Genomic DNA, 18,744 nt, shown 5'->3' with positions numbered 1-18,744 from the left:
TCTTGAATAACTCGAAAACAGTGGGCTCAAGCGAGAACATATCCCAATACACAATTTAATTACATTAAATTTCCCGCAAAAATGCGTGATTCATTTTTTCTGTAGGACGAACAGTTTGTACGTCGAAAGCGAGAGAATACGAAAACCTCGCGCGTAGTTTTCGACGGCCGGATACAAGAGTATGGGCTGCATAAGACGACCTGGTAGAGGCAACTGAATCACCCTGTATTAACCCCCCCCCCCCCTCCAAGTTATCAAGTTGTGCGAACGACCGTCGTCATGAATGCGCCATTTGAGTGAGACGTCTTCCCTCGACGGATTTTTCTCTTTTACATCCTTATGAGCAATCACTATGACTCTGACGACATTAATGTTAACACCTGAAGTTGCAACAGTTGACCGAGCGAGGTGCCGCAGTTGTTTGCACAATGAACTCACATTAGGAAGTAAGACGGTTAAAATCCGCGTCCACCCATCCAGAATTAGGTTCTCCGTGATTTCCCTAAATCACTTCAGGCAAATGTCGGGAGGGTTAATGTGAAAGGGCACAGTCGTTTTGCTTCCTCATTCTAGACGAGCTTGTGCTCGGTTTCTAATGATCTCGATGTCGAATGGACGTTAAACCCTTTTTTGCATTAGTCAAAGACTTCGTCATAACAAAGTAGACCTAATACCAAACTGAATCGCCACGCCTCTGCCGTAAGGGAGCCACCATAGGCTGACATGGCGTTCTCCCTCACGGCGGCTGGCTTCTGCTGTAGCAAGATACGTAAGGTAGATGGACGGCAGTGGTTCGGCCACTTTGAGTAGCCTTGTTAAAACCCCCGTTCATCGTGGGGAAAGAAGGAATTGGATTAAGAATACTGCCGACTCCACCAGAGTCGGACACGAGTTGCGTGCGATGAAATGGAAACAAGGCGAGTGATAAAACGTATTAGGTACCCCGCGCCACTAACTAATTCCTCGGTCGAGAATAATAAACTGGAGAAATAAGTCTCTGCCGATACGGAACGAACGTGCAGAAAGAGGATAGGCGAGTAATGAAACGGTTCCGTTACTCCGAGACAGTTAGGAGTAACGAAAACGGAGGAATACCAAAACCCCTGATTCGGTCCCAGTCTGGTAAGAACTGCGCCCCCCCCCCCCCCCAAAAAAAAAAAAAAAAGTTCCAGTCAGTAACAAAAGGGTACTTCGAGTGTGCGGGAATACTGCATACAGACAGGGTTCCGACACTGGCCTAATTAAGAAATGTTTCGTTATACAGCAACCTCAGTCAGCAACTGCAGAAGATTGCGCTCGAGTAACAAAGGAGCAGCTTGTTGTTGAAGGCGGCCACCACAGTATAAAAATTACGAGTAAAAATCAGTTTATTTCGGTACGTGGAAAAGTCGCGTGTCACTCTGGAACTGTGCCTTGTTCCTGCAACATATGTACGAAAAGCGAACAGCAGACGGCGCCAGCAGAGCGGCAACACTTCACGGGCAAGAGCAGCTCTCCAGACTTCCCGGATGGAAGTCAAGGCTACGGCTGCGGTGCGCACCTGCCAAGTCCATGTCACGCTAAGCTAGCGCTCTCTCTCTCTCTCTCTCTCTCTCTCTCTCTCTCTCTCTCTCTCTCTCTCTCTCTGTGTGTGTGTGTGTGTGTGTGTGTGTGTGTGTGTGTGTGTGTGTGTGTGTGTGGGGGGGGGGGGGGGGGGTGGTGGTTTAGAATGGACTTTGCACCTTGTAAAGCTAAGGTGGTGTCCCGGGTGCACTGACGACACCTTCGTCTTATGGAGCCATGGTGAGCAACAGCTCGGTGACTTCCTTAGACCACCGGACAGTCTCCATGCCTACATAAAATTTACCAAGGAGGTAGAAAAGAACCAACAGCTTCCGTTTCTAGATGTGATGGTTACAAGAAACTATGAGAACCTGAGACTCAGGGTGTGCTGAAAATCGACACACACTGACAGATACCTGCACAAACTGTCAGACCACCACCCGAGCCACAAAAAGAGTGATGGTTAATACGCTCGTAACGTGCGCAAGACGAATATGTGAGCCGCTGCACTTCTAGCACAATATGCAAACACCTACAATGCGTTCTGAGGAACAGCGGCTACTTCATCAGTTGCATAAAAAGTGTCACAGAATGTAACACTAGGCGATGCGACACGTCGGAAGAGAAATGTCAGGTACGATATTCCTGGCGCACATACCCGCGGTGACGGACAGAATCGGCCGTATATTGCGCAAACATGGCCAGGATCCCCGAAAATAAACAATACTGCAAGGTGGGATAATTGAAGAAATCGACCGTGGTGGAGGATGCGTCGTGTGAAACCGACCACAAAAGATACTTCGTCGACACGGAATTTCTTGCTGTGGAGAAGAACTACCACGCCCGGCTAGTTCAGAGAAGCCATACAGATCCACAAATACGACAATAGCTTCAACAAGAAACTCCGTAAGATGAACGGATCCTGGATTTCCGCGCTGCAGCAAATGACCGTTGCAGGTAACAAAAGCAGGACCACAGCGGCAGTGACCAGAGGAAAGTACCAGAGACAGGAGCCAACAGGCACTTTATCAACAAGGGGGGCACGAAAGTCTCAATAATTTTGTACTTTTATGGCTTTTTACTTCGCTCCTTTCCAGGCAAGGGTAAGCTTCCATTCTTAATAGTGGAAGCCAGTTTTGTTCCTAGTGTTGCTTCTTATGCTTAAATCACCAAAATCAACAATAAGACGCAGAGCAAATGTCACATTTTATTATACCTATACTATGTCACTTCAAATTCAATAACCACATCAATTAATTTTGAGGTTTTACATTTCTAGTGTCCCCTGTGCACTGTAGGTACTGATAATAGATCATGTGATGTACAGAACAGAATGAACGGTTTTAATTTGAGTAACAGGCTGTTTACCGCAAACTAACACATTTCTCATCGTTTCGTTTATCGTTCCTTCTGATGCGTCCGTAGCTCGTGGTCTGCCATCATCATCATCATCATCATCATCATCATCATCATCGACGCGCAAGTCGCAAACGTGGCGTCAACTAGAAAAACTTGCACTAAGCGGCCGAAGCACTGCCGGGCAACAATGCCATACGATCACTTCGTTTCACTTGTTGCTTCTCAATTGGGCTTTTTATGGTGGTCGCAAATTTGTTTTAGTAGCGTACGATGGAAAGCGATTTGTACATAACAAAAGGAAGACTCTCAATACTGACCTCTGTAACAAGTAGTAACACACACACACACACACACACACACACACACACACACACACGCGCGCGCGCGCGCTCTCTGAAGTGCCACCTATTTGGGTGTAAATCGTCTAACATGACCGTTGCATTCAGTGAAATATGAAGTGAATCACTCTCTGTATCTTGAAACACACACACCCGGTTCTCAGAAACGCACTGTCATTTTGCCTTACACAAACCACAAAAGAATTACGGTTGGTGACATTTTGTGAGCCATATATCAGTACATAGCGGCGAAATAGTATACAAGATGTTCAATCCAGATAGCTTTCTGGAACGCAAACAGTAACTCAGAATATCATTTGCGGATATGTTTTTGAAGAAGAAGTCGATAATGAAATGCACAGTTACTTATTAATACCAGTCTGAAAACCCATCTTAAAGAGGACTGCAACAATGGCATACATTGTCTGGAAAGGTATCTTGTAAAAGTGAAGAATTACATGCATGGTTCAGTGCAAGGAGAGTCAATTATTTTCCTCATTCCCCCAGCTGTAGTCAGAGTAGCACAAACTAAGCGAACGCTTGTAGCACATTTTTCGCATATGTAGCTCTCTATCGAGCTGGTTATATCAATTTTAAGAAGGGATTAGTCAGGAGGCTTGCTACCTGTGTATCACTCATTATTCTGTCATCTTTAATAAGGACGGCACCATTTTGTTTATTGACAGGCTTATTTTATCCTTTCTAACTATTCACCATGGAGATTTAATTTCATTTTCATAATAAATTCTGACAAAAGGTGTAAGGCTTTTTATTTTCTACTCAATAAAAAATAGTTTTCATTATATGCAAGCAGTTGCACATCTGTACTTATCATTCTGCATTGTTCTCCCTTCAGCAACGTGATCTTTTAATGGTTTTTAATATCAAAAATTTCTTTGTTACGCCATTGCTAAATTTGTATTACGAAACAGTTGGTAAATGTAGAGAGAAATTTACAGTTTACATCCATTGTCTTACACACCTCACGTCAAACGATAATTTGCAGGTTCCTACTGCGACATTAACTACTTAACTCTTGTCCCTATTAACATTAGACTATGATTTATCATTTTGTCTATTATGGCTAACTTGCCATCAAGATCCAGAATCCATCAAAAAGTAGACTGACATTAACTTTGTTGAATACGTACTCACTTCATACAAATAAGATAACGGAAAAATGTACGAAAGTTATTCATCGCACTGAGTGCCTAACAAAAATTTCGTTTATAAGAAACAAACAACGCAAGATGATGTAACCTAAGTCAATACACTGGCTGCTTCTCCAGACACCATTGCTGACGTTTTAATCTGAAACGTGGTTAAGCGAAGATTCCTTGATATTCCAACCCACAGGATAGCTGATATTCCACGAAATGTTCTGTTACAGCTGCAAAGTACAAGATGGATGACGGGTGGTGGTGGAAATTTGTGATAAGTTCCTATGGAACCAAACTGCTGAGGTCATCGTTCCGTAGGCTTTCACACTACTTAAACTAACTTAAGCTAAGGATAACACCCACACCCACACACCCATGCCCCCGAGGGTGGTCTCGAAGCTCGTGGTGGGGGGGGGGGGGGGGAGGGGGGGGGAGGGGGGGGGGGAGCCGCGCAAACCGTAGAGGGCACCCAAGACCGCGCGACGGGATGACGGATACCATAAGAAAGCAATCTGTTACAGCTTTACGTTTAAATTGCCGTATTGCGAGGAATAACTAGTCGTGCAAACCATATAGCACACTCCACCCTGGGTTTCCACCTATCTCTGAAACCGATCACCTAACACCGCAATGTTTCCGACCAGAGACCGTTGCTTTGTTTACATTCGAAATAAGTGAGGGATGACGAAAACTGAATTGCGGGAAACGTTAATCGCTGTCGTTTTCACATGTTAAGGCCTGTATCGACTTTACCCGTCCGCTGAGAGATCGCTTTTCCGATTGTCGTTATGTTTAGACAAATGATCTATGTAAATTAGCTGTTCCGATTTCCTATCTAGTCAGAACCGATGGGTGTTTTTCTTCAGTTCAATATGAGATGCGAAATTTCTTCGGTGTTTCCGTCCAGATTTGTCGTCATTAAATAAATAAATAAATGAACTCGACGAAACATGACAGCTCGAGCACGTTTCAAACACAGATGTGCATTTACATGGAGGTGAAGGTCGACTGTGGAAGAGCAAATCCTGCAGCTAGAACCGCATTTCCAAAATCATTATTGGGTTGTTTAGATGAACAATCAGAAGCGGCATTGGTAGCTCCATATAGACCTAAATAAAGTAAGTGAGTAATTTGCTCTATGATTCACAATGGCAGGTTTATGTATTGAGAGATTAGATGCATTGTTTTCGTCTTTAAAAGGGAAATATACTGTAAGGGTAGTCTATACATAACGAATGGCATGTTTTGATATACGAAACTTACTTTTCACGATTAATTACACACAGTCGTGGTATGTGCCATTTGTGAAACCTAAGCACTCGGCACAGTCGAGGTTCAGATTAGCTATGTAATGTTTATTTTGTGGGGCATGGGAAGCTGTGCTGTGCCGGCACTATACATCCCCAGTACAGCAACTTCGAACTCCTATCGGCAAATGTTTGGCAGAAAACATTAACAAGTTCTACGTGTTACTAGCTTCTTTTCAACACCTATCGATTTGCATTAATAAAGTTCGCTGTCTCATTTCGATCACCGTCGTTATTTTACTGTCTCAGCACATGAAGTTAGTTTCGAGTGCAGTGTAGCAATACACTTGCCCCTTTCCCCATTACTGCTTACTGACAGACACGTTCCTGTATCTCGAATAGTTCAGATGTATTAATATTTCCGGGCTACTTCGTTCCAAGTGGAGATAAAACCGACAGTATCCACGGCCAAACAACAAAATTTCTGTCTTCATTTTAGGAGCAGCAAAAATTTTTGCGAAGCTAGGTTTACGCTAGCTTTTAAGAATTTATGGACGCTTCACTTTTATCATTGTGCTTCCAGTTGAAGCCGGAGTAATGTGCACGTCGGCGAGACGCAGCGTCCTTCTGGTGCATCACCTTTAAGCATTTAGCGCAAGTCTGCTAACAGCCTGAGCCGGCCGCATCAGATACGGAACGGCGTCTGCAGGCAATAAAGCTAACAGGTTGCCTGCACTCACTACGGGCACCGTGATACAATGGCCGATGCAGTACATTCCAATGCAGCTCGGCCGACTCGCGAACAGCCTCAAATTGCCGTAACAGTAACAGAATCGGGAAAAACTATAGCTCGTACCTGTGCCACGTGCTCTTGCTCATTGGGGAGAGAGGGGTCACCTGTTGACAACTGCAGGAACAGACCTGGTATCTTCACCATCGATATTGAGTTGCTGACAAATTTACCACTTATCGTTAGCCACTTACGAATCGGAAGAACGTTGTACACCGCGATCCTAGGGATCTCAGCGTAGCAACTACGGCTACAGACGCTCTGCGCTCCATCTATGAAACCGGCGTGGAGTTAGCTGCCTGTGACTGACGCTGTTCGCTACGAATTAGTGCCTGGCTCTGCACGGCGGTGGCGCTCGCTACGTTCGCAGCACACTGACTGAAGGCTTCCATTGGCAGCTCTCAGCCTCGACTACAAATGTATCGCACATGCAGGCTAATTACCCCGTCAGGCCCATGGGAATTACACTCGTAAAAATGCTAGGGCACGCTGGGCTTTCTTCACTCGAATTAATTTAAGAAATACAGTACCCAGCGGATTTTTATATACCAAGACATGTTTCGGATTATCACTCACCTTCAATTGGCGTAATACTGATAACTCCTTCAAAAGTTTTCATAGTTGAATGCTGAAGCTGCCTGAAGAGGGGGGGGGGGCGGCACAGTTATGTCTCTTCCTATCCCCCCAATCCTCCTCCTCCCCCCCCCCCCCCCCCCCCCCCCCCCACCGTGCCGTCACCCCCATTTTCAATGTGCCATAGATGCCTAACACTTTTATAATAATAGTAAGTGAAGCAAAGCAGTCATCAATCGAATGATTAAATATCACGCTATGAGACCAAGACGCTGCTGTGTTCGATTGTATTCTTTAGTACAATAGCCATATTTCGGCGTGTTTGCCATCTTCAGTTTATATCAGGGGATCTTGATATCCATATAACATGGATGTCTCTCTGCTGTCACATTACTGTGTAAGTTTGCTCCTTTGATAGTGGTGGAGCTAAAACAGGTGTTAAACTTTTGCTGGAGCAGTTATTCGTGAAGTTGTTGAATTATGAAAGTTTATTTCATAACGACGATACTTGACAGCTCTACTGACAGTTGAGTCGGCGATGCCATATGGACAGCAATGCCACCCGTATGGCAATCAAGCCGAAATACGCCTATTTTAATAAACAATACAATCGAACACAGCAGCGTCTAGGTCTCACAGCATAATATACAATGTCCTTATACGACATACGACGCACTACGGCCAGCTGAGTACAAAATCCAAAGATTGTTTTGAAGACCACAGTGGTTTACTAAGCATGGTCGTGTTGGAGGTGGTAAGTTGTTGCCTTCTTGCGACCTCTGAACTGACTTACCCCGCCAGCTACAGGGAGATCTACAGTTCACCGTGGATTCCAAATCACAATGCAGCCCGGAATATCTCACCCTCAACATACACTGTCACTGGGGAAAGAAGTCGTAAGTGACATATGAATCTTCTGCTTGAACGGGAACTGAACCAGAACCTCTGGATTTGTTGCCTGCGACTTTACCACAGAGCTATCTAGCCAATATGTAAAATGCTTTAACACAACAAAAATTGTTTACACAGTTTTGGCATAACGTTCAAGAAATTGCAGTTCAGAAGGATGTAAGTCGGCCTTGGTGGCCTAGCAGTGAAGTGCTTACCCTGAAGCAGAGACGTGGCGCTACGTAATTCCGTACGATCACGGATTTTTCAGTTTGTGTTTTATCCTAGCCTTCATATCTTGACGTGAGGAGTCGCCAGAAACAGAACGTGGTTCGGATTCTACGTTAAACTGCAGATCCCCTTTCCACGGTTGGATAACTGGGTTACATTAGGGGCACGTAAGTTCCCAAAGTGGCGTCCAATTCAAAGATATCCTCCAGCCCATAGAGCCACACGAAATTATCATTATTTACAGAAATTCTGCACTTAAAAATATTTCATTTGAAAATCTAGACAACAGATGTGTCACACAATTAACTTAAGAACAGTAAGAGTAACAATCTGCCATAACTCTGAGAATGTCATTGTATATTGTATAAACTATCTTAGTGTACACTCAGTATTTCACTAAGCACTGCGATTATGAATAAAGGTCTGTCTACAAATCCCCACGAGAGCGCGTCAATGAGGTGAACGCCGTTTCTTTCAGTCGTTTCTGCCTACTTTTGGGAAGTCAGTTATTCTGTTACTCATTTATATTTCAGTAGAGTACGGCCTTTTGCCTTCCCTCACTAAACGTCCAGTGCTTTATCGGTTCTGCAAGTGGACGCACGAACCGTATCGGATTTGTAATCGACCGCAGATGTGAATGTGCAAATTTACTTGCTTGAAACATAACTGGCAACCCCACACGCAACCACTGGAAAGCCTTGAATATCCTGACAACCACACACCAGCCCCCTCTTCCCCATGAAATACCCTACCCCCACCACCCACCCGAGTGCCGCGCCTGTACAGCGCAAGGAGCAGCTCCCAACTACAGGACACAAGGCAGCTCGAAGGTTCATAACGCAGTTGATAAAACAATTCTATTGATTAACATATAATGGTATCACGCCAATTCTACAGGGGCGAAAGGCCGAAACGTGTCTTGTATTATCGCGAAACAGTGGAGAGTGTGCCACAGATATGATGTACGAATTGTGGTGACAGTCATTAAAACAAAGCCATTTTCTGCTGCGACACGACCTTCCCATGAAATTTCAATCATCAACTTTCCCCTCAGAGTACAAAAATATATTGTTGGCGCCCAATTACATAGGGAGAAATGATAATCACAATGAAATAAGAGAAATCAGAGCTCGAACGGAAAAAAGATGTGTGTTCGTTTTCCCGTGCGCTGTTGAAGAGTGGAAGGGTAGAGATGTTTAAAGGTGGCACCACGAACCCTCTACCAGGTACATGTAGATTTAGATGTAGGTATAACCAACCTTGTATAAAAATTGACTGGCTGCTGCTTTTTTCAAGTAATTCCATCCATAGCGACGGAGTTCACCCACCAGTAACGTGGATAAATAGATGATATATGTCAGAAGACACAATGGGGGAAACCGACTAAGCTGCCCCTCTATTATTCTCTAATGGTGTTTTCCAGAATTTGTTTTTTGCCTTCCAATAGAGAGAGTTTACTACTGGCATTGAGAGGAGGAAACAACTGCAGACGGTTGAAGGAGGTCATGTTTTACCCTCTTAAGCTGCTGCTGATTTTTCTAACTGAACAACAACAACCAGTTTAGATCCGCAAACCATCAACGGATTCCAGTATACCAACAAAAAAAAGAGCGTTACAAAACTGAACTGAGAGGTAAGTTCTTTCCGTTGGTATACAGGAACCCCATGCTGGTCGGTGAACCGAAACTGCCTGTTCGATAGAAAAATTTTATCAGCACGTCTTGGCTGTATATCACGACACTACCTTCTTAAAACAGAAGGTTGAACCGTGATAATACACTAAGCAAGCCTTCAGACAATAGTACATACAATCAGTATATTAATGCAGCGTGGGGTAGGATTCAAGTTACTTAGTATCTTCTCCTTTTCCTTGTGCCTTTGTCCCAAATCGGCGCACGATCGACATTTTTATGAACAGATTTGACATGGTTACTTTAAGGGGTAGCCGCGGACGCTCTTCCTGTCGGCACCCCATTACACCCCTCCCCCTTTCCACGGGACGTTATGTGTATACCCCCAAAGTGCTGCGTCAAGTGAAATGGGGCGAAAGTTTTCCAAATGTTTGCGAATCGTCTAAGCGAGACAGGGATACCGGCCTGGTATTCATCTATGGGATTGTGGGAAATCGCCTGAAAACCACAGCCAGGCTCGATGGCACACTGAGCCTCGTCGTAATTCAGACGGGCGGATTCGGTCCGGGGCCAGCTCACCTCACCGTCCGGGAAACACGCTCGGCTATCAGGGCCAATATTTAAGTTTCTTAGTTCACTGGCGTTGTTTTTTTACATAAATAATGAATTTATAAACTCATTTACCAGCTTCATTTGTCAATGAGCTTTAAGCTAACTGGAAGGAGAAATGAATAACAATTTTCTGGACTTATGTTTTTGTTCCTTGTTTGTCGTTACCCTACCCATTCCACTACAAATTCAAGACGTCCTCTTTGAGTGGAAACATACTCAATCCCGAGAAGGTATCCTTTAGCATTTGCTTCGTTTTGTTGGGTGTCCGATGTGGCTTCTTGTTAACCTATTAACGGTGACGACCTCTTCCTGCTTGGTATCATAATTACGTAACTGGGGGCAATGTAGTACGCCTGTTGAATAGCCCTATTGCGCCAGCTCTCACAGACAATGAGTGAAAGCATGTGACGACAATAGGGTCAGGACGTTTAAGTTCTAGACTATGCAGAGCCTCACAAGACCAGGCGATGCGTCGGCAATGAGTTGCAGGCTCTCGCCTCTTTCATTAGATATATCCATTCACGGTTATCTGATCTCAGCACTATGTTGCAAGGAATAAACGTAATAACATCCAGGTACACATTGGACATCGCATCAGTATGTTGGGAGGAAAGCTACTGTGAGACATTTTCTTGAATACTTTCTTAAGAAAGTAGCTGGGATATTTCCTTGGCGTGAAATGTAACTAGTGGGCACAAAACTTATAATTTTTTTTCTGTAAGCCTTCGTTCGCGATTATAACCCGTTCTCCGTGACCGCTCACGCAACGCCGCTCACCCAGTAACCATTCAGCCTTCCAGCAATTACATCTGGAGTCCTTTCGCTGACGCTTCTTAGCCAACACTGCAGTTACAGTCGCTATAGTTGTATGCTCTGGCATGTTGAGTTCTCCGGCTTGGTGGCTGGAGGGAGCGTCTGTCACACTTTTCCCTGCAACGTCTTGACTTGATTCATGTATGTGTCTGTCTGAACTGGAGTTACATTTGTATGAAAAATTTCTGATTCAACTTTCTCACTGTCTTATTGTATATGACCAAGGATAGTGCACTTTCACTCCATCAGGTGAGAGATCTCTTACTCTACGCTGTAGTGGATTACTATATTATTCACGAACAGTTTATGTTAACAACCAACGCTCGGAAATGTGGTTCTCAGTGCAGCTAAAATGTCAATCCGCTTCTTCTCAACAGAGTACACTGAAATATAGCACCCTTGATTGCTGCTAATGCTATTAATGATTATGATGATGATGATGATGATTTATATGGTTATTAGTCGCACCATAACCACATGGCATTCGAAGATATAGGAGCGAGATTGTATCCTGGGTTTTCGGTTGTAAGAATTCAATCATACGTGCCATACTAGGTAGGAGAATAGTTACCGACTTTGATAAAATTTAATAGTGGCGAGGGTACAACTAACAAGTAAGATCATACAAATTTTTAATGTTTATAAATTTATTATGTTCAGGGATAGAATTAGAAAGATATTTAATTTCCATGCTGGTTTCGAACGCTAACACTAAATGTAGTATCCTGGTAATTGTAAAACATCGACAGTTATGGACCATCTGTACAGTTTTTCGTGTTCACAGCAGCTGACATTTGGAAGAACTACTGCAAGAATAATAATTAGACATTCAACGTATAATGTTCTACTTTACACTATGTTGAATGCAATTTTTCATAAACTTGGTGTCAAAGCAGGAGCAAATTTCAGCAAATTGCTTTCCTCTCATTTGATAGTAAGTTACTCTACTAAAAAGGGTTCAGTTGCTTAAATTGAGTCTACTGTTGTAACATTTTTGTTGCAATTTTTAAAGTATATTTACAGCGTCTATTTAGGCTACGCACTGCTCTCCCACCCTGCTGCATTCGTCGAAAAACAACTTCTGCCAAAAGAGTCACTAAAGCAGCTGCGTAAAGATTGACTTTAATTTATCATGTCCCTGAGAGAGATAACGAAATAGCCAAAACGAAAGCAATATGCTGTCTCTAACAACTGCAGGATCATCTAAAGATGCACCATGCCATTAATTGAGAGCATCCTCTACTAGAGTTTTGACATTTTCTGTCCTGTTTTGTGATGTGCATGTTGCAGAAGGAACTGTCGCTGCAGTCTACAGCGCAAGCAGGTTCTGAGGGTTGGTATGATACCACGAGCATCTTTCTTCCCTCCCCTTCAACACAAAGACACGGCGCGGTAAAAAACCCGCGGTAGCAGTAGGGGCGGATAAATCGCCTCCGTTACTTTTGATGGGTTAAATCCAATAGCTCCGCACGGACATGCGGATGACTGTCAGGCAGCGCATATTTTTTGCCAACGTGACGCCGTTTGCCTCTGACAGTGCGCCTATTCATCAAGAGTAGCTAGTTCTTTCTCAAGCGCTACTGACGAAAGAATTCAGTTAAAAAACTATTTCACATATTCTAGTCTCACATCAACTTGACAGTGAACTAGTTATCTTTTCATTATTCACCACAGTCATCATGATGCAACTAAATTAAGCTATTAGTCGCACTCTATTGTTGAGTATGCAGTGAAAAAACTAGTTCCTGGGTACTTAACGTTTGATGCGCTTTATGTTATAATTGTTGCGGACGAAATGTATACAATATCTAGGAATTGTTCCATAAACTCAAGAGGGCAACAGTTATGTCCAATTTGGACTAAACAGATTCCATATAGAAAGGTGCACCACGTGGCGCTGGAAGCTACAGTGAAACTATGGCACATCCATCAGCATAATTATATATAGCACAAAAAGGGAAGGAGTAGTAGAGTTTAACGTCTCATCGACAGTGCGGTCGTTAGTGATGGAGTACAAGTTCTGATTACGAAAGGGTGGGGAAGGAAATCGGCCGTGCCCTTTTCAGTTCAGACATTTGCGTAGGGCGATTTAGGGAAACCATAAAAAACCAATATCTGGATGGCTAGACGGGGATTTCAACTGCCGTTCTCCAGACTGCGAGCCCAGTGCGCTAAGCGCTGTTCCACCTCGCTCGGTTTCTACATGACAGACATTCCGTCTCGTCTGCTGTGTGGAAGTTAAATCCATAAATCATCTTCTAGCAGCTCATACGTTAAAGTCAAGTAGGCAACAATTCAGTTTTAAAACATCTAATTCAGACACTGGTTAAGGTGAAAGAACAAATGGCATTTCCTTCTTTAAATGACTTTAGAAAACGGGAACATTTAGAAAGTTTTCTTATTTTTCGTGAAACAAATTTAGCTTGTTACTGAACGGCTTAATAGAAATTCAAGAAAAATAGGAATGATATACTCATTGTGAAGCAGGTCGTATGTAATTTGCATAGCCAAGACAATGAAGTGATTTTCCTCGCGGAAGCACGCATTTATCAAACTAAAAATTGCGCAACTCGAAACTGAACATTCTTTTTTTTTTACATTTTGAGGGAAACGAGACATTGCCAGCACACAAATTAACAATTCAACACTGCCAACTTTCAATTATGTTACCTTCCAACATCACATCTGAGTCTGGCTTTATTTTTCTTTCTGTCTTGGTCAGGGTTCAAGTTTCTGTTCTATACAAGCATATGGTCCCAACGAAGCTCGTTAAGAATCGTTTCCTGGCAATGAAGGAGACAAAGTATTTTTCATTTCTGGATAAGAGACTCTTTTGCGTACGCTATTCAAGCTTTCACATATATTGTACTTCTGGAAACCTATGTGCGACAACTTCCGAGGTATGGGACACCTTTTCGCTTACAATGTGCACCATTGCGTTCCGATTTTCACCTCTTGCGCAATTAATGATTTCTATTTAGCTTCTGTTGATCGTCATATCGCACTTCTCTACAAAAATCTGGTTCATTCGCTGAAGTGCCTTCTGTAGCTCGTCTTCATTCCTGCCCAATAAGCCAATGTCTTTGTGACTACCTCTCTTACTAAATTTAATAGTCTGACAGTCCTTCCTTGTTGGAAAAGTAACCATTACGACTGGCTGAATGGAATACATTTGCATTATGTGCTAAGTCGGGAAAATCCTCTAGCTCTAATGACGCGGCGGCAAATTTTAGCCACGAAACAAGCACGTCGGTGTGGGGAACACCCAACTAATTCAGCCCCGCCTGGAGTTCCGTCTTCGCATGTGCAAAGCCAGAACCCACCGCCGCCCACGCGAACTGCTGCTGGCACCAGTACACACTCGAAATAGCGGTGGTTCTAGCTGCTTTTCTGCCAGTCACTACGTACACATCCAAGCGTCTGTTCTCTGCACAGTGTACAGTTGGGCGGGCAGTTTTTGGCAGCTATAACATATGCCCTTTCATTACCAGAAAAAACTTATCAGTATTACGTCCGTTATTAAATATGCAACCATCTCGCTTAAAAACATGAGAAAGGGGCACTCAAACGATCCAGTCTTCTTGATAGTGACCAATATATATCGGTTGACCAGAAGGGGACATGACACAGCAATCTGTTCATCACAAGCACTTACGAATGACAGACAACAGAACAGCTGACGCTTGTGCGAAGTAAGTTATTTCAGATGATATCGAGAACTACAGAGAAGCACCTACGAGAGGAGATATTCAGCATTAGATAAATCATCTCGTTAGAAGAGAGAGCGTCAAGTGACAGACACTACGACATGATGACGCCAATAATACTTTGGCATCGCGCGCTCAGTTGCAGACGGCAATAATTATTCATTATATATTCCACATGACGTTCCATTATGGTCAATACAAATAATGCATCTGAAACATCAGTTACCCTCTTCAGTCTCTCTACTGTTTTTATCAAATGGTATTTTAATATTTAGCACATTGTACTCCTTCCTCGTCGACCCAGAACGACTTATACTACAGATATATAACAGACATTCATAAATACACAGCAATGATTTTATCAGATTGTAAGCAAATTTACTATTTCTGTATTAATTGCCAAAATACCGTAATTATGTATTAATCTGTTCTGTTTCATGCTAATACATTTCCCTCACACCTATTATTTATGCAGGGGGCTCAATGTGTCACCAGAAACCCAATAAACAAGCGTGCTAGTCGCCGAGGACACACATGCGCCGAAAATCTTTCACTTTTGTTGCTTGCCGGTTCAGCGTCGGAATGCGTGCCTTCCCGTTGCCCGTTGTCATCGTAAACAATATGAGAGTACTTGTCGGAAGTAAACCCTACGTGTGTGGCATTACAGCATACGTTCCGGGTTCGTTTTGCCTCATTGGCTCCACATACTGGAAGCCTGTGCTGAACAACTAACAAAGTAAAATTTTGGTTTATTTACGCGTCTGCGTTAATATATATAAGACGACACAAAATTTTAAAATTTTCTGTTTCTGGTATCACCGATTCGGTGCGTTTGAGAAATTCAATTTGACAGGAATTGCGCACAACATATCGTACTTCAAAGTTCCTTAGGTACCTTACTTTAATACTGAAACGGTAAGCATATTTCACTGGCATATGCAGACTACGTACTTTTATATGATTAGTATGAATATCATCATTCTGATTCAAAGGTCTGAAATTACTTTTTACGGTGATTAAATACACGATATTCAACACGTTACTAACAACAAAAAATATGAATACACCGATAATGTTTGGTTTTCGTCGAAAATTAAAAATGTGAACTAAGGAAAAAAATTAGAATTATTGAGAAACTACTGCTGGATGAAAAAAAAACTGCTAAATTAATATTCCTCAACGTGTAAACAAACTTGAAACAAGTACAAAATATCACATCGCGGTGGGAAATGCAAAATTCGTGATCTGGTTCAATCGCAGACTATCACCGGTAGCAACACGTGAGAATTTTGTAATGTAGTCTAAACCCCCAGATTCCGGAAGAGGTACGTGCCCCCTACTGCCGCACCATTGCACACGTCTATGATGACTTCACTAACATTACATAGACATCTAACCCGGTATATCCTCACGGTACACCGTGTACTAAATAGCGGTGCAATACAGGAAGAGAAACATTCGCTATAGCTTTGAAATTTAAAGAGCTTTGAAATTTAAAGCGCTTTGAAATTTAAAGCGTTTAGAAAGAAAGCAGGAAACGAAATTAGTGGTATACATATGCGAGGCGAAGCACAGGTACGTGATCACCAAAGCCGTAAAATTACGTCAGTGTTAGCTACGGATGTGGGACGGCGCTTGCAGCACGAACCACGCCGCGTCGTACATACTGATGGCTGCGAACGACGCACCGAGCAGCAGGACACGCCGCCCGATATCCTAGGGTTGGCTTCGCCGGCTCCAAATCGCGGCATGGCTCGTCCTTACACAATCCTTCCAACTTCTCTGTGGAACCCGTCACTCCGTCCGAACCATTAAGTCAGGTGACACAACACAATGATCCACAGAAACGGCACCCAACACCAAACGAGTTCCTGTTTCACTTCACAAATACGCGTCGGCCGCCTACGTTGAAGCGCTCGATCTGTCCGTCACATTTCCCAGCACTCGCGGCTCGGAGCAGTAGCGGCAACCAGCAGTGACGCCTCCCTCTGGGCTACTGGCCGCACCGCACGCAGAGGTCGCCGGGTTGGCAGGCTGACAAGGCTCACCGCCACGAAAAGATACTAGGACCCACCGCGCCTGCGCGATCCTCATCTCCACAGCAGCGATTCACGGCCTATGATAGGAATGTGCAGGTTCCTCGTATTTCGTATCAGCTCGCACGCTCACGCACAGTACAGGTAGTCTAGGGTGTATCAGAAGTGGGAGGGGAAACAAACTGTATATAGTGGCGAGGTTACACATGGATTGGATCACGACTTCCCGCGAACGAATTAGTCATAGCGCCACTTCGCTCGTCCAATCACAAAACTACGGGTATGAAGACGATCTTCCCGAGTACAGACCATAAAAAAAACCGGTTTGTGAAGGACGGTTTTAGAGCCGTGTCTATATCGGAAACACTTAAAATGGGGTACAGTCTACGCTGGACATGAATGGCCTTGTTTTAGGCAAAAGAAAGAGTCGTACTGCACTGCTGGTGACAGATCTCGAGAAGCTGGTTCAACCGCTTGACTAGGAAGTGTTTTCTTCCTCCGAGAACGTCGGCTCCCTTCTCCGTCGTGTGTGAATCAGTTGAGTGCATCTAACAGTAATGAATGCCTGTGTAGTGTGATGTACCGTATGTGTTTTATCATGACGAGAGAAAGGGGAGGGTGAAACCCAGCGCCGGCACATAGCCTACTCCTCTGGAACAGCAACACATGGTGGGCGCAGGGAACTTCACCATCCGACGGACGGATCACTATCAACAGTATCAGGTGCCCTCATTCCATGGGCCACTATGTAAAGGTTTGGAATTTAATCCACAAGATTGGCGCAAAGTTTGGTAACCAGGAGTTAATGAATACTCCGAACATTTCTTCCGCCATCACGTTTCCTACCGGCTACTTCCGAGTCGACTGCCACCGATGCTCCGTGCTTTAGCGACCTCGGTTGTGGAAGTACGTAATGTAATGGGGAATTATTCCTCTCAAGTAATTCAGGAAAACAATTGAAAACTTAAACCGAAATTGGCAGACCGCGATTCGAACCATCTCTTTCTGAAATTAATGCACTGCCTAATCAATCTACCACTTAGCTCTATTAGCTTTTGGAGTTAAGGCTGTGGCAGCATTGTTTTAAAAATTTCGACACGAAATTATGTATTTTTACTACTACCATTATATTCGTTATCATATCCTCTCCAGAGCCATTTCTGCTTCTAAGCTGTTTTAACTACACCTCTGGGGAGAATATGATAAATTAAATGCTAGAAAGAGATGGAAGTAACCTGCTGGAAGGTGTGCGATACTCATCATTAAGTGCATTAACTCTGGAAGATTACCAGAAAAATGAAAAAGGCTGACGTTGTACCAGGTACTCTTAAAAAAAAGAGACAAGGAAAAATTTGAGAAATATTATCCACTTAGTTTGTTATCACATCTTAACAAACTCTTAATTAAAACTGTATTAAAGCGGCTCGCAAGAGATCTGAATTTCCATTAACCTGTTCAGCAAGAGGGTTTTCAGGAAGGAAGTGTGAATCACTTCGCTTGAGGAAACAACTGAGTATAACAGCAGGATTCATCTCCGTTGAGATTTGAGGCATCATGAAGCCCATGAAACTGCCAGAATAAATTCGAGGTTAAAGCTCTTGAGATACCTCTGTGAGCCGGCAACAAAGGCAATCACAGTGGATGACGACAGTATCAGTATGAGCCCAATTGGCAAAGGAGTTCGCCAAGATGAAACCATCTCTGTGAAACTGTTCAACTTGCTTTGCAGGACGAATTCAAATAACTAGACTGGAATAGCAGAGGATTAAAACTCAATGACTCGTGTAATGTAAGTCAAGATTTGGAAGAAGCTACAG

At 43.5% G+C, this 18,744-nt stretch overlaps 1 protein-coding gene across 7 annotated transcripts in view; it reads right to left on the bottom strand.

The window, feature by feature from the left end:
- The window catches only part of LOC126412584 (protein kinase C and casein kinase substrate in neurons protein 1-like), a 548,284-nt gene that overhangs the window by 283,464 nt on the left and 246,076 nt on the right, over window positions 1-18,744 (bottom strand). Inside the window, exon 1 of one of the 7 annotated variants that reach the window (XM_050082236.1) lies at window positions 16,559-16,888. The exons of 4 other annotated variants lie outside the window; for them this stretch is intronic. In XM_050082236.1, coding sequence (XP_049938193.1) covers window positions 16,559-16,642 — 84 coding nt within the window. In that variant the 5' untranslated portion in view covers window positions 16,643-16,888. Of the gene's footprint in view, window positions 1-6,502; window positions 6,618-16,558; window positions 16,889-18,744 lie in introns of those variants that run through there. 2 more of the 7 variants (XM_050082240.1, XM_050082238.1) reach the window with 2 other exon arrangements.

Source organism: Schistocerca serialis, chromosome 7, assembly GCF_023864345.2.
Source record: "Schistocerca serialis cubense isolate TAMUIC-IGC-003099 chromosome 7, iqSchSeri2.2, whole genome shotgun sequence".
NCBI classification, from domain to species: Eukaryota; Metazoa; Arthropoda; class Insecta; order Orthoptera; family Acrididae; genus Schistocerca; species Schistocerca serialis.
Note: the sequence above shows the minus strand (reverse complement) of the source record. Positions and strands in the feature narration are given on the sequence as shown.